Here is a 13690-nt window from a genome sequence, read left to right as displayed (position 1 = left end):
CACACTTGCATGATACATGTGAGAAACGATCAACCAGGGCATTGCTAACCTCAGTTGCTCCAGTCACATACTGGAGTGATGGCGCACAGTAAGGCACTGCGCAGGTGAGCACTGGTAAACGTAGGCACGCTGGCGAGCTGGAGTGCTGAAGCAAAGAAGAGCATTGGTGTGTAGGAGAGCGCTGGCGTGCAGGAGAGTGCTGGCGCTTAGGAGAGCGGTGGTGCACAGGAGAGCGCTGACGCGCAGGAGAACGTCACTGTGCACGAGAGCGCTGACGTGTAGGAAAGCGCAGCTGCGCAGGGGAGAGCTAACGAGCTGGAGAGTGCTGTTGGGCTGGAGAGCGAAGGAGTGCTGGCGAGCACTGGCAAACGCTGGTCTCTGGAACAGTGAGAATGCGCTGAGGAGCCCCGGCGATCGGGATATCGCTGAAGAGCAGGTGAACGCTGATGCACCGAAGAATGCTGACGCGCTGGAGAGCTCTGACGCGCTGGAGAACAATGATGCGCTGGAGAGCACTGATGCACTGGAGAACGATGATGCGTTGAAGAGCAATGACACTCTTGGAAGCGTTGGAGTGCTGGAAGGCGCTGACATCATGCTGGTGAGCGCTGGTGCACTAAAGGGCGCCAGCGCGCTGAAGAGCGTTGGCGTGCAGCCAAACGCTTTGAAAGTGTATTACAAGCAGGCAGACGATGAACAGGAGACAGGAACAGAGAAGGCAGGTCAGCAGGACGGCGTGAAGGAAGGTCTGGAATAGGGATATGCCCTTTGAAAGGGCAAACATCCTCCGATGGGGATCGCGAACGATCCACAGAAGAGTCCAGGGCCGAAGTCCGAGGACTAGCGGGAGCGTCGTCAAGAGAAGGTCCAGGAACGGGCGAAGGTCGAGGGCCGGAAGACGACTGAAGTGAAGGCTCCTTTGCAGGGGACGGCTGCAAAGACGAGGCTGAAGAGCCGAAGAGGCACCTTTTCACCGATGGTGATGGGCTACCTCTAAGGCAAAGCAGAGGGCGAGCTCTGCGAGATCGAAGATGCCCTCCAGGGGCCGGGGGATCAGCAAGCTGACCCCCAAGGATGACCACACCTGTAAAAAGGGAGAGAGACAAGGCCTCACCAGGGAGGAGAAGTGGGGCTGCTTCGCAAGGGGAAACAACACCATCTCTCGAGGACCGGGGTTGGCCATAAATTAAAGGGTCTACATTACTATTCGATGGTCTCTCGGAAGAGACCGAACAAGCATGAGCTTTGGAAGAAGGCCGCGAACCAGAAGAAGAGACCTTGAGTTTTTCCCCTTTCAAAGAAACCTTCGAAGGCTTTAACTTCTTCTTCTTGTTCCGCCGTCTCCCAAACCTTTCCCACTGGGAGGGAGACCACTCCCAACACTCACTACACCTGTTATCACTATGATACTGTTGACCTCTGCAGGTGGGACAAAAGGTGTGGCGATCAGTGTTCATGGCTGACATGAAGGTTCTGCAGGGCCGGAATTCAAGTCCACTCGCACTAATCAAAGAGGAAACACAAACAAAAGCAATTATTGGCAGTCCAAAATAGGCGAGGATGAAGAACGGCATTCACCATCCGAGCCAAAACCAAAGTGAGCTAAATCACAGGAGCGGGAGCAAGCTAACCCCCACCCCCACTAACTAGCGGAATGGGTAGTTAACCCTCGCTAAAACTTTTATGGCTCGTCCCTAATAAATAGCGTAGGTTTATATTCCAGTTACGGAACAAATAGCTTTGAGATGTAACTGGGTGTGTTTCCCCACAATGTATACAACTTGGATTATCTGTACATGCTCCATGACTAATTTTTCCACAGCTGGTGCAAACAGCTGGCTTATTATTTAGTTTTTCCTTGCACTTCTGGCCATATATTAAGCAATAATAACATTGCAATGATGAAGGGAAGTATGGTTTCACCTTCAAAGATAGCCAACCAGCTTTAATAACATTAGGTAGTCTACATTGATCAAATGTTACAACCAAAGTAGCAAGAGGAATACGTTTTTCTACAACTCTCTTTCTCATTCTAACTACTTTTACTACTTCTTGACTTTTCAGTTCATCTTCAATTTCTTTTTTCCTCTATGTCTAGCAATTCTGAAGGATATATCACACCCCTACTCTGGTTGAAAATGGGGTGTGAAAAGCATTTGACACTATGACCATCCAATGTTGAAAGTGTTTTTAATCTTTCACTTTGTATTGGGATAGTGTCTTTATCAAGATACTTCCATTTCCCTGGGGAAGAATTTTTTGCTGCCCTCCACATATATTAACTATTTACATATTAGCTTTAAAAACATTCATTTCTCACTCTTTCTCTCTCTCTCTCTTCTTCTTCTTCTCTAATGTTTTCTTATAATCATTCTTTACATGAGGTGAATAAGGTTCTAACGTTACAATATTAGAACCTGAGTTGGAGTTGTCAATACTGAGGTCCACGTTCGTATTTTCCAGGTCGTCACCAGAGGGGTTGGTTTCCAAAGAAGGAGCAAAATGGTTATCCACCTCTTATCAAAGGATGTTAGTCCTCTTATCCAATGTGGCTCAACATGAGAAGTTTCAGCGGGGACCAGTCCTCTATAAGAGAGAGGATACCACTCTTTAGGTGGGCGTACACTGGTCAGTGGGAGTAGTTAGCCCCTCCCATCAACGACTCCAATGCCAGGCATCACCCATTACCCGCAAATATGGGATGACTTAAAACAGGATCACTGGAGCCAAACTCTTAACAGACCGAGTCTGCACACAATGGGGTCTGCCAGAGGATGATGGAATCTAAATTTAAGGCATATACAAAAACTGGTCACTGTTCTAATAATGGTCATCAGCAAAATTCAGATAGAACAAGAAGAGAAAACTGAAATAAAGACAAGGCTTATAGAGGTCCAGTCTTAGTTTGGTCTCTCAGAACTGGCCTTAGTGGTATGGTTGAACCTGCCAGGGAGGATAATCACCCCAGCTCATCACTGAGACTCTCAAGCCTCTCCACTGCAGCAAAGTGCTGGACCATCAGAGGGGAAGAATCTCTATTGGACTTCTACTTTTGCCGGTGCCCAAACCTCTCCCACTGTGAGACAGACCACTCCTGGCATTCAGGGCAGGTGTTGTACTGATCACAACGCTGTCCTAGGCAGGACGAATGCAACAAATGCGGGTCCGTATCAACAGAGAACATGAAAGTCCCACAGGAGTGGCCCTCAGGTCCTGGACAAGTCTGTATGATAACGTTCAAGAAGAAAGCACAAACACACTGAAAAGAAAAAGCTCAAAAAGCAATTTAGTCTGTAAGGGCAAGTCAAAAAGGAAGAGGAGAGCGGCAACGTCCGTTCTCCACCCAGCCAAAGCAGAAAGTGGTTACTCAGCCCAGGTGTGTGAGTGAGTGAGGTACCAAACTATCCCCAACCATCCTCTAACTTACAAGTGGATGGTTAACCTTCGCTAAAAGTCTTATGGCTCGTCTTTCAGCTTTGCCGAAAGTAATATCCCCTTTAAATAGCATAGGTTTGTATTAGTGAAGGAACAATAACGATCATGCAGCAGCAACACACTACATCGTCAGAAGTCAAACAAGGTAAGCTACAGTTCATGTAACAATCTTGGCAACATACTAATCATTGCTCCCATCCTACAAAATGTGAGCAACCTGCAGACGCTGATTGTGTAGTGGAGTACAGGTATTAGGCAAATGTAATTCTAAATTAAGAATTAATTTTCAAATACTGTCAATGACCAGAGCAGGAATAACTCTTCCTTACACTTGCAGAAGATCAGAAGTACTTTAGTGTTACCTAGTGGTGAGACAGGGTACTAACCCCATGGATTTACAGGAAGGATATTACGAGACCCGAGTGCACTTGGCTACCTTACACCGCCCTGCTATTATATCCCTTTTCAGGTCACTCTTGGCTCAAAATTTGAGACGGCAGATACCTTTTGGTGAAAATAAAATGCCGACCAAAATAAACATGACTTGACAGCTAGCATATGACATGCATAGAGGATTATTAATCATTATTACTATGCTACATAGGTCCACCAGTTTATCAAATGAAATCATAAACATTTCTATCATTAACTAGATGGACACTCACTAGAGAGCATGACTTTGCCATGCCAAGCAGTCATATTTTGCTCTAACTCCACTGCGTACTTGTACAGTACTTTGATGTATTTTATTCAAAATATGATATTTTAATTATAAAATAAATTTTTGAATATACTTACCCGGTGAATATATAATAGCTGACGTCTCCGGCGGCTCGACAGAAAAACACAAAAACTCGCGAGCGATCGCTATGAAGGTTGTGGGTGTGCCCACCAGCGCCAACTATCGGCCAGATACCGCATATACATGTAAACAGCTCCAATTCTTCTCATCCCGCTGGGTCTCTATCGGGGAGGAAGGGGGGGCTTTTAATTTATATATTCACCGGGTAAGTATATTCAAAAATTTATTTTATAATTAAAATATCATTTTTAAATATTTAACTTAGCCGGTGAATATATAATAGCTGATTCACACCCATGGTGGTGGGTAGAGACCAGAATTAATAAAGTTTACAGCGTAATGCTTAGAGTTTTTGACAGTTATATCATAACAAAACCCAAATATATATAGGTACCTGGTAAGGAAGTTGACTTAGACGATTACTCTGCCTTGTTAGTCTGTCTTCCTCACGAAGCCCAGCGATCCTCTTAGGATGCTGAAAGACTCCCAGGAGCTGAAGTATCAAGGGCTGCAACCCATACAACAGGACCTCATCAAACCCCTAATCTGGGCGCTCTCAAGAAATGACATTTGACCACCCGCCAAATCAACCAGGATGCGAAAGGCTTCTTAGCCTTCCGTACAACCCAAAAACAAGATTAAAAACATTTCAAGAGACAGATTAAAAGGATATTGGAATTAAGGGAATGTAGTGATAGAACCCTCACCCACTACTGCACTCGCTGCAACGAATGGACCCAGTGTGTAGCAGTCCTCGTAAAGAGTCTGGACATCTTTTGAGTAAAATGACGCGAATACCGACTTGCTTCTCCAAAAGGTCGCGTCCATAATACTTTGCAGAGATCTATTTTGCTTAAAGGCCACGGAAGTTGCTATAGCTCTTACTTCGTGCGTCTTAACCTTAAGCAAGCATCGGTCTTTTTCATTCAAGTGAGAATGAGCCTCTCGTATTAAAAATCTGATAAAATATGACAAAGCATTCTTTGACATAGGCAATGATGGTTTCTTAACTGAGCACCATAATGCCTCAGATCCACCTCGTAAGGACTTAGTACGAGCTAAGTAGAACTTAAGAGCTCTAACTGGACACAGCACTCTTTCAAGTTCGTTGCCTACGATCTCTGACAGGCAAGGTATATCAAAGGACTTAGGCCAAGGACGAGAAGGCAGTTCATTTTTGGCCAGGAAACCAAGTTGAAGTGAACACGTGGCTTTTTCTGTAGAAAAGCCGATGTTCTTACTGAAGGCATGAATTTCACTGACCCTTTTAGCCGAAGCCAAGCACACTAGGAAAAGTGTCTTGAGGGTGAGATCCTTCAGGGAGGCTGAATGTAATGGCTCAAACCTGTCTGACATGAGGAACCTTAGGACCACGTCTAAGTTCCATCCAGGAGTTGCCAAAAGACGTTCCTTAGAGGTCTCGAAAGACTTAAGGAGATCTTGGAGATCTTTATTGTTGGAAAGATCTAAGCCTCTATGACGAAAGACCGAAGCCAACATGCTCCTGTAGCCCTTAATCGTGGGAGCTGAGAGGGAGTGAATATTTCTCAGATGTAAAAGAAAATCTGCGATTTGGGCTACAGAGGTACTGGAAGAGGACACAGATGCTGACTTGCACCAGTCTCGAAAGACTTCCCACTTCGACTGGTATACTCTGATGGTAGAAGCTCTCCTTGCTCTAGCAATCGCACTGGCTGCCTCCTTCGAAAAGCCTCGAGCTCTTGAGAGTCTCTCGATAGTCTGAAGGCAGTCAGACGAAGCGCGGGGAGGCTTTGATGAACATTCTTTACGTGGGGCTGACGTAAGAGATCTACCCTTAGAGGAAGACTTCTTGGAATGTCTACCAGCCATTGAAGTACCTCGGTGAACCACTCTCTCGCGGGCCAGAGGGGAGCAACCAACGTCAACCTTGTCCCTTCGTGAGAGGCGAACTTCTGCAGTACCTTGTTGACTATCTTGAATGGTGGGAATGCATATAAGTCCAGATGAGACCAATCCAGTAGAAACGCGTCTATGTGGATCGCCTCTGGATCTGGGACTGGTGAGCAATAGATTGGTAACCTTTTGGTCAACGAGGTGGCAAAGAGGTCTATGGTGGGTTGACCCCAAGTCGCCCAAAGACTCTTGCACACGTCCTTGTGGAGGGTCCATTCCGTGGGTATCACCTGACCCCTCCGACTGAGACAGTCTGCCAAGACGTTCAAGTCCCCCTGGATGAATCTCGTCAACAGGGAGATGCCTCGATTTCTTGACCATATGAGAAGGTCCCTTGCGATCTCGTACAGCGTGAGGGAGTGTGTGCCTCCTTGCTTGAAGATGTACGCCAAAGCTGTGGTGTTGTCTGAGTTGACCTCTACCACTTTGTTTCGAAGAAAGCTTTCGAATTTCATCAAGGCCAAGTGGACTGCTAATAGCTCCTTGCCGTTGATGTGCATGCTCTTCTGACTTGAGGTCCACAGACCCGAGCATTCCCGACCGTCCAGGGTCGCACCCCAACCCAAATCCGACGCGTCTGAGAACAACACATGGTTTGGGTTCTTGACTGTTAGGGATAGTCCCTCTCTCAGACTGATATTGCTGTCCCACCATTTCAGGCATGCCTTTACTGGTTCGGAGACTGGGATTGATACCGTCTCTAACGTCTTGTCCTTGTTCCAGTGAGAGGCTAGATGGAACTGGAGAGGCCGAAGGTGTAGTCTCCCTAGCGAGACAAACTGCTCCAGGGATGAGAGAGTCCCTACGAGACTCATCCAACTCCTGACTGAACAACGTTCTCTTTTCAGCATTAGTTGGACTTTGAGCAGGGCTTGTTCTATTCGGGTGGCAGACGGAAAAGCCCGAAAAACTGGACTGCGAATCTCCATCCCCAAATATAGAATAGTCTGGGATGGGATCAGTTGGGACTTTTCTAGGTTGACCAAAAGTCCCAACTCCTTGGCCAGACCCAACGTCCAATGTAGATCCTGCAGACAGCGATGACTGGACGATGCTCTGAGAAGCCAGTCGTCCAAGTACAGGGAGGCTCGGATTCCCGATAGATGGAGGAATTTTGCCACATTCCTCATGAGCCTCGTAAACACGAGAGGAGCAGGACTGAGGCCAAAGCACAGGGCTCGAAACTGGTACACCACATTCCTGTAAACAAACCTCAGAAACGGTTGGGAATCCGGGTGTATAGGAATGTGGAAGTACGCATCTCGTAGGTCGAGAGAGACCATCCAGTCTCCCTCTCTGACCGCTGCTAAGACGGACTTCGTGGTCTCCATCGTGAATTTTGTTTTTGTAACAAAAACGTTGAGCGCACTGACGTCTAGCACCGGTCTCCAACCTCCTGTATGCTTTGGGACTAGGAAGAGACGGTTGTAAAACCCCGGTGATTGAAGGTCCGAGACTTTCACCACCGCTCCCTTCTCTAGCAACAGAGACACTTCTTGATTTAGGGCTTGTCTCTTTGACTCCTCTCGGTACCTGGGAGAGAGGTCTAAGGGAGTTGTTACTAGAGGAGGTTTGCGTACAAACGGTATTTTGTACCCCTCTCTGAGCAACAGAACAGACTCTTGGTCTGCACCCCTCTTCTCCCAGGCCTGCCAGAAGCTCTTCAATCTGGCACCTACCGCTGTCTGAGGCTGTGGGCAGTCAGACTCTGCCACGGGAGGACTTGGCTCCTCTCTTCTTACCTCTCTTTCCCTCGGCACGAGAGCTTCCCCTGCTGGGAGCTCTGCCACGAAAGGGCGGGATAAATCTAGATGCAGGAGTCTCGATCCTGGGTCTCACAGCAAAGGATGAAGAAGGAGCCCCTTTGCGAGCAGAGGACGCCATCAGGTCATGGGTGTCCTTCTGCACAAGCGAAGCAGCTATATCCTTAACCAGCTGTTGCGGAAACAAGGCCGCTGATAAGGGAGCAAAGAGCAGTTCCGATCTCTGACAGGGAGTAACCCCTGCCGAAAGGAAAGAGCAAAGGGTTTCTCGCTTCTTTAAGACTCCCGACGTAAAGGTGGAGGCGAGCTCATTGGCTTTATCCATACAGGACATGATAAGTAAGGAAACATCTTGGTCGGCAGACGAGATCTTCCTACTTAAAGCTCCTAATGACCAGTCAAGAAAGTTAAACACTTCAAAGGCCCTGTATACGCCTTTAAGCAGATGGTCAAGGTCCGAGGAGGACCAACAAATCTTCGAGCGTCTCATGGCCAGGCGACGGGGAGAGTCTACGAGGCTTGAGAAGTCACCCTGGGCAGAGGCAGGGACTCCCAAGCCGAGAACTTCTCCCGTGTCATACCAGACGCTCGATCTAGAAGCAAGCTTAGAAGGAGGGAAGGCAAAGGCCGTCTTCCCCAAACTCCTCCTGGTATCCAACCAGTCGCCTAGAAGACGTAAAGCCCTCTTGGAAGAGCGAGAAAGCACTAGCTTAGTAAAGGCTGGCTTGGTAGCAGGTAAGCCTAGAGCAAACTCAGACGGAGGCGAACGAGGAGCAACAGCAACAAAGTGATCTGGAAAAAGATCCTTGAAAATCATCATGATCTTCTTAAAGTCCATCGAAGGAGGAACCGCCTTAGGTTCATCTACATCTGAAGGATTATCATCAGGATGAGGATCAGCAACGTCCTCATCTGAAGGAGCTTCGTCCGATAACTGCTGAGTTACAAGCAAGGGCGAGACCTGCCTTGGTGGCAATGCTTGACAAGCAGAGTCCACACGCACCGGAGCATCAGTAGCAGTCCAGGACGCTACATCATGTAACTGCTTAACAGCCTGACTGTCAACAACAACAGGAGCGGGAGGACGCTCGACGTCAACTCGAGACTGCCTTGACTGCCTAGACTGAGCAGTCAAAACAACTCTTGACTGCGGTGCTTGACGCTCAACGTCAAAACAAGTCAACTTCGCTGGTTGGCGAACGTCCTGAACGTCAACAAGAGCATTCGGCAGCGGCTGAACGTCCACATGCGGCTGAAAGTCAACACGGGACTGCATCGAGTGAGGCTCTACAAAACGTGACTGTCGTGACTTTGTAATGCCAACGTCAACAGGACGAGCAAAGGCTCATTTGGGCGGCTGACGGCCAGGATCTCGATCAGCTAAGCGGCGAGGATCATCGTGAACCTTTTCAGCAGAATAGTCCTCCATAAGAGAGGCAAGCTTATTCTGCATGTCTTGCAGTACAACCCATTTAGGATCAACGGGAATGGGTGCGGTAAGAGACGAGGGTAACGTCTGTGACTGCAAAACATTGCCTACACTAAGACTCTCGGAGCCTGTGTTACGCTTCTGTTTAGGCGGCGAGCAGTCTTCCGATGACTGCACAGGGTCAGAGCTGTCCCAATGGCTACAACAAGGACGCTGGACCTGTCCTGAAGGGACTGACTTTCGCTTTAAGGGTCTCGAAACCTTGCTCCACGGTTTCTAACGCGAAAAGCCTTCGGATGACGAGGAGAAAACCGTCTCGCTCGTCTTATGGTAGGGGCGGTCTTAACGAGACACGCCTGAAACCATAGAGGGAACGTCTGTTCGTTGGTTAAAGCCTCTCGAACCCATAAGTCCTACGACATTACTTCTCCCTGGGGCTTGGGAGCTTGCAAGAGGTCTCGGACTAGGCGAACGACAGGCACGAACAGACGAACCCTCGGTCGCAACACTGATAACACTTTGCGCACTAATCACTTTCCCACGATTTTCTAATGTGGCACTCTGACACTTTAACTCTTTTACGTCCGCCATGAGTTGATTACAGTCCGTAGCTAACGACTCAACTCTCTCGCCCAAAGCATGAATGGCACGTAACATATCCCGCATTGATGGTTCCTGAGTGCTAGTAGAGGGTTCAGGCACAACTACTACAGGGGAAGGATTAGGTTCAGGGGCATGGGAGGAGGAAAATTCTAACGATCTAGAGGAACTTCTCCTCACCCTATCTCTCTCTAGCTTACGAGAATACTTGTCAAACTCAAGCCAATCGAATTCCGAAAGGCCCACGCACTCCTCACACCGATCTCCTAATTGACTGGTTTTACCCCGACAATTAGAACACACAGTATGTGGGTCGAGAGAGGCCTTTGGAAGACGCTTATTGCAATCCCTAGCATTACATTTACGAAATCTAGGAATTGGAGAAGGGTCAGCCATTTTGAAAAGTCAAAGAAAGTCCAAAAAAACAATCCAAAGTCATCAACAATTAAATCTATCCAAAAAAGAGTTCAAGAGTTTAAGTTGAAGATAAAACACCTGCACTGCGAAAGCTCAAACCAAAAGGAAGTACTTCACCAAGACTGTTGAAAAACTCCAGGTTAACAGCGAGTAATGGAACACCTTGTCGATCAGACCGACAGAGAAGAATTGGAGCTGTTTACATGTATATGCGGTATCTGGCCGATAGTTGGCGCTGGTGGGCACACCCACAACCTTCATAGCGATCGCTCGCGAGTTTTTGTGTTTTTCTGTCGAGCCGCCGGAGACGTCAGCTATTATATATTCACCGGCTAAGTTAAATATTTAAAACTAATGGATTTGTCCTTGGGTCATAACCTACAAGTTCACCAAGTTTCATTGACATTTGTTAGGTAGTTTTTGTATAATGTTCACAAACAATAAATAAACTAACAAAATATTTACCATTTACTTAACATTGCAATTATTTTCAAAGTACTGCTGCGTACTTGTACTTTAGTTTGATGTACTTTATCCAAAATGTTACAGTGTCATTCTTGAGTCGTACCCCACATGAATACCAAGTATGATCAAGATCAGTAAAGTAGTTTTTGCATAAAGTTGCTCATAAACAAACAGAAAGGAGTGAATACATAGAAGGTAATTAGTCTGAACATTATTTAATTTACTCATAATTATATTTCGTATCATTCAGGACTTAAAAGTGCATATTACACTTTCATAAATGCATTACGGGGTAAATTAAATTAGAAGTATGTTGCTGCAGCAAGACCTACCGGTAGATGTTGATTGTACAACTGTATATTAGACAAAAGATGATTAAGAACTTTAAGAACAAGTGAGAGGGGGCTTGTTTTACTGGTGAAGAAGACAATCAAAACACTCCCATGAAGACAAAACACAGAAAAATAGCACAAGGAAACCTCTATTGCTCGTTAAAAAAGATCACATAGCCCCTACAAGCAATAATAATAATCATAGGTTCTTCTTCCATTGGTACTGTTTACTAGGAGAGCTGGAACGAAGCAGATATCAGTGGTTCAGTTACAATAAAGCCACTGAAGAACATACACAAAGTGTCTGATCACATAGTTTCGAACTAGCGGGATGAACACCTAAGCTTCATTCTGAAACATACTTTCGGGGAAGGAAACATTTCCGATACATAACCTACATACTGTATACAAGGAACTTCTTTGCAAGTACTTTCCTGGTATGTACCATTCCTCTTACTTGTACAGGGAAAGAGATTCCAAAGAACAGTCAGAGAGGTTCTAATCTCAGGGGCTCTTGGCCACTGAAGGGCAGAAAGAGGGCAGCACCCTATTAACCTGATCAAGGGTACAAGAGCTCAGTCTTGTACAAGACCAAGTGCTGTTAACAGGCGAGTGAACATCTGTATCACGTACCGCTCAGAGCTGGGTACGATCTTGGTACGTACCATTCAGAGCAGGGAACGATCTTAGGGTTTACCAATCAGAGCTGGGTACGATCTTGGCACGTACCACCCAGAGCTGGATACAATCTTTGTACATATCACTCAAAGATGGATACGATATTGGTGCATGATACTTAGAGCTGGGCACAATCTTGGTATGTAATGCCCAGAGTTGGGTACGACCTTGGTACATATCAATCAGAGTTACGATCTTAGTACGTATGGCTCAGAGCTGGGTATGATCTTGGTACAGTATCCTAAACAATCTCGATCATAACTAGAGTAGTCTCTTCCATAGGGAACATTAAGATTATGGCTTGTTCTCATAACTAAAGAAATTGTATTATTCTATAAAGTAAAACATAATTATATAAAACAGGAAACAAAATAATGATGTAAAAGTGCATATTTTAAAGAAATTACTTACCCTAGGCAATAGGGTTATTGAACTTCCATCTGAGCCTTCCATTGCTTAAAAGCAGTTGATCAAATCAGTTCTAGATACCATTCCAATGATGAGTATTATGATAATTTTGAATGTCCTTTCCTGCCAAAGTAAAAATACAGAGCATTGTAAGACATATAGTACAATTAATCCGAGGAGAAAAAAAAATTAAAACCTCATGATTTCTATCCATGACAAGAAAAAATAGGTTACAAATCTTAATACAAAATATGAGCCATTGCTTTCCAAATAACAACTCACTAATGAGATGATAAGCATTTACCTAGCATTTTCGTGAGGTTTATACTGTACCTAAGAATTTAAAATTATTCTTAAGTAATATGACAAATTTGGATATAATTCGTATTTTTCCTAACGATACAAACCTTAGCTATTTATTAGGGGTTATACTTTCGGCGAAGCTGAAATGACGAGCCATTAAAATTTAGCAAGGGTTATCTACCCACACCCCTAGTTAGCGGGGGGGGGGTAGCTTGCTACCACTTCCACTCACACACCGGTGATTTAGCTCACTTTGCTTGGAGGTAGGATTTCAAGGGGGATAGGGCTGGTGGGCAAGTTTGTATAAATAGCTAAGGTTTGTATCGTTAGGAAAAATACAAATTATCTCCAACTTCGTCATTTGTTCCGTAACTGGAATACAAACCACGCTATTTATTAGGGGTGAATCACCCATTAGGAAGGGTGGACGTCCCTGCCAATCTGGCTATTGGCTTTACCCGGGGGCTCCTTATGGGAGTATGTTAGTACTCAAAAATAAGGAGTGCCTACGCAAGCTGTGTGTTGAGATATGCAGCAGTGTGACTGCCTAGGTAAAGTTATTCCGAGTCTTTTTGTAGGAAAAACTGTTGTAACCAAGACTTTCCCAATACCACCCCGTCAGGGTTTGGGGACACAGCAGTATTACCTTAATACTAGGTGCACAAGGGAGCATGGTTTACTTGCAGTGGTTTAAGGTCAGATTATGCAGAGAACCCAGGATGCTGCTTTCCCCAAGAGAGGGGAGGATGAAGAAGAAAATAAGAGCCAGTCAAATCTTTTCATTCACATAGACTAAAACCGGGTAACAGTGCCCTCAACCTTCTTTAATTGTCCAATAAAGAGCTTGAGGTATATAACCAGCAGTTGTGCAGCCACCACAGGACCGATATAGATCGTATTGAGTTCCTATGGGTCACGTCTTGCAGGAGAAAGGTTGTGAAAGTCACCTGGAGCATTCACATCCTTTCTTGTAAAAACCTGCGTCACAGAGTAATCTGCTTAGAAGGGCCAGGGGCATAACTATGGCCCTGACATCGTGATTCGTCATGTTGGGTGAGGCTCTGGATTCAGGGCATAATTGGTGACTCTGTGAATCCAGCAGGGATGATGTTTTGGTGATCCT

The 13690-nt window shown here is 45.9% G+C and overlaps 2 protein-coding genes across 4 annotated transcripts in view; one reads left to right on the top strand and one right to left on the bottom strand.

Moving 5' to 3' along the window:
* DCTN5-p25 (Dynactin 5, p25 subunit) overlaps nt 1-13690 on the top strand; it is a 111795-nt gene that overhangs the window by 12433 nt on the left and 85672 nt on the right. The window lies entirely within an intron of this gene.
* Nucleotides 1-13690, bottom strand: part of LOC137631743 (TNF receptor-associated factor 6-like) — a 74678-nt gene that overhangs the window by 55912 nt on the left and 5076 nt on the right. For all 3 annotated transcript variants that reach the window (XM_068363653.1, XM_068363652.1, XM_068363654.1), the window contains one exon: nt 12268-12387. In XM_068363653.1, coding sequence (XP_068219754.1) covers nt 12268-12309 — 42 coding nt within the window. In that variant the 5' untranslated portion in view covers nt 12310-12387. Of the gene's footprint in view, nt 1-12267; nt 12388-13690 lie in introns of those variants that run through there.

Source organism: Palaemon carinicauda, chromosome 40 (assembly GCF_036898095.1).
Source record: "Palaemon carinicauda isolate YSFRI2023 chromosome 40, ASM3689809v2, whole genome shotgun sequence".
Taxonomy (NCBI): Eukaryota; Metazoa; Arthropoda; class Malacostraca; order Decapoda; family Palaemonidae; genus Palaemon; species Palaemon carinicauda.
The sequence above is the reverse complement of the archived record's forward strand: the minus strand, read 5'-3'. Positions and strand labels throughout refer to the sequence as shown.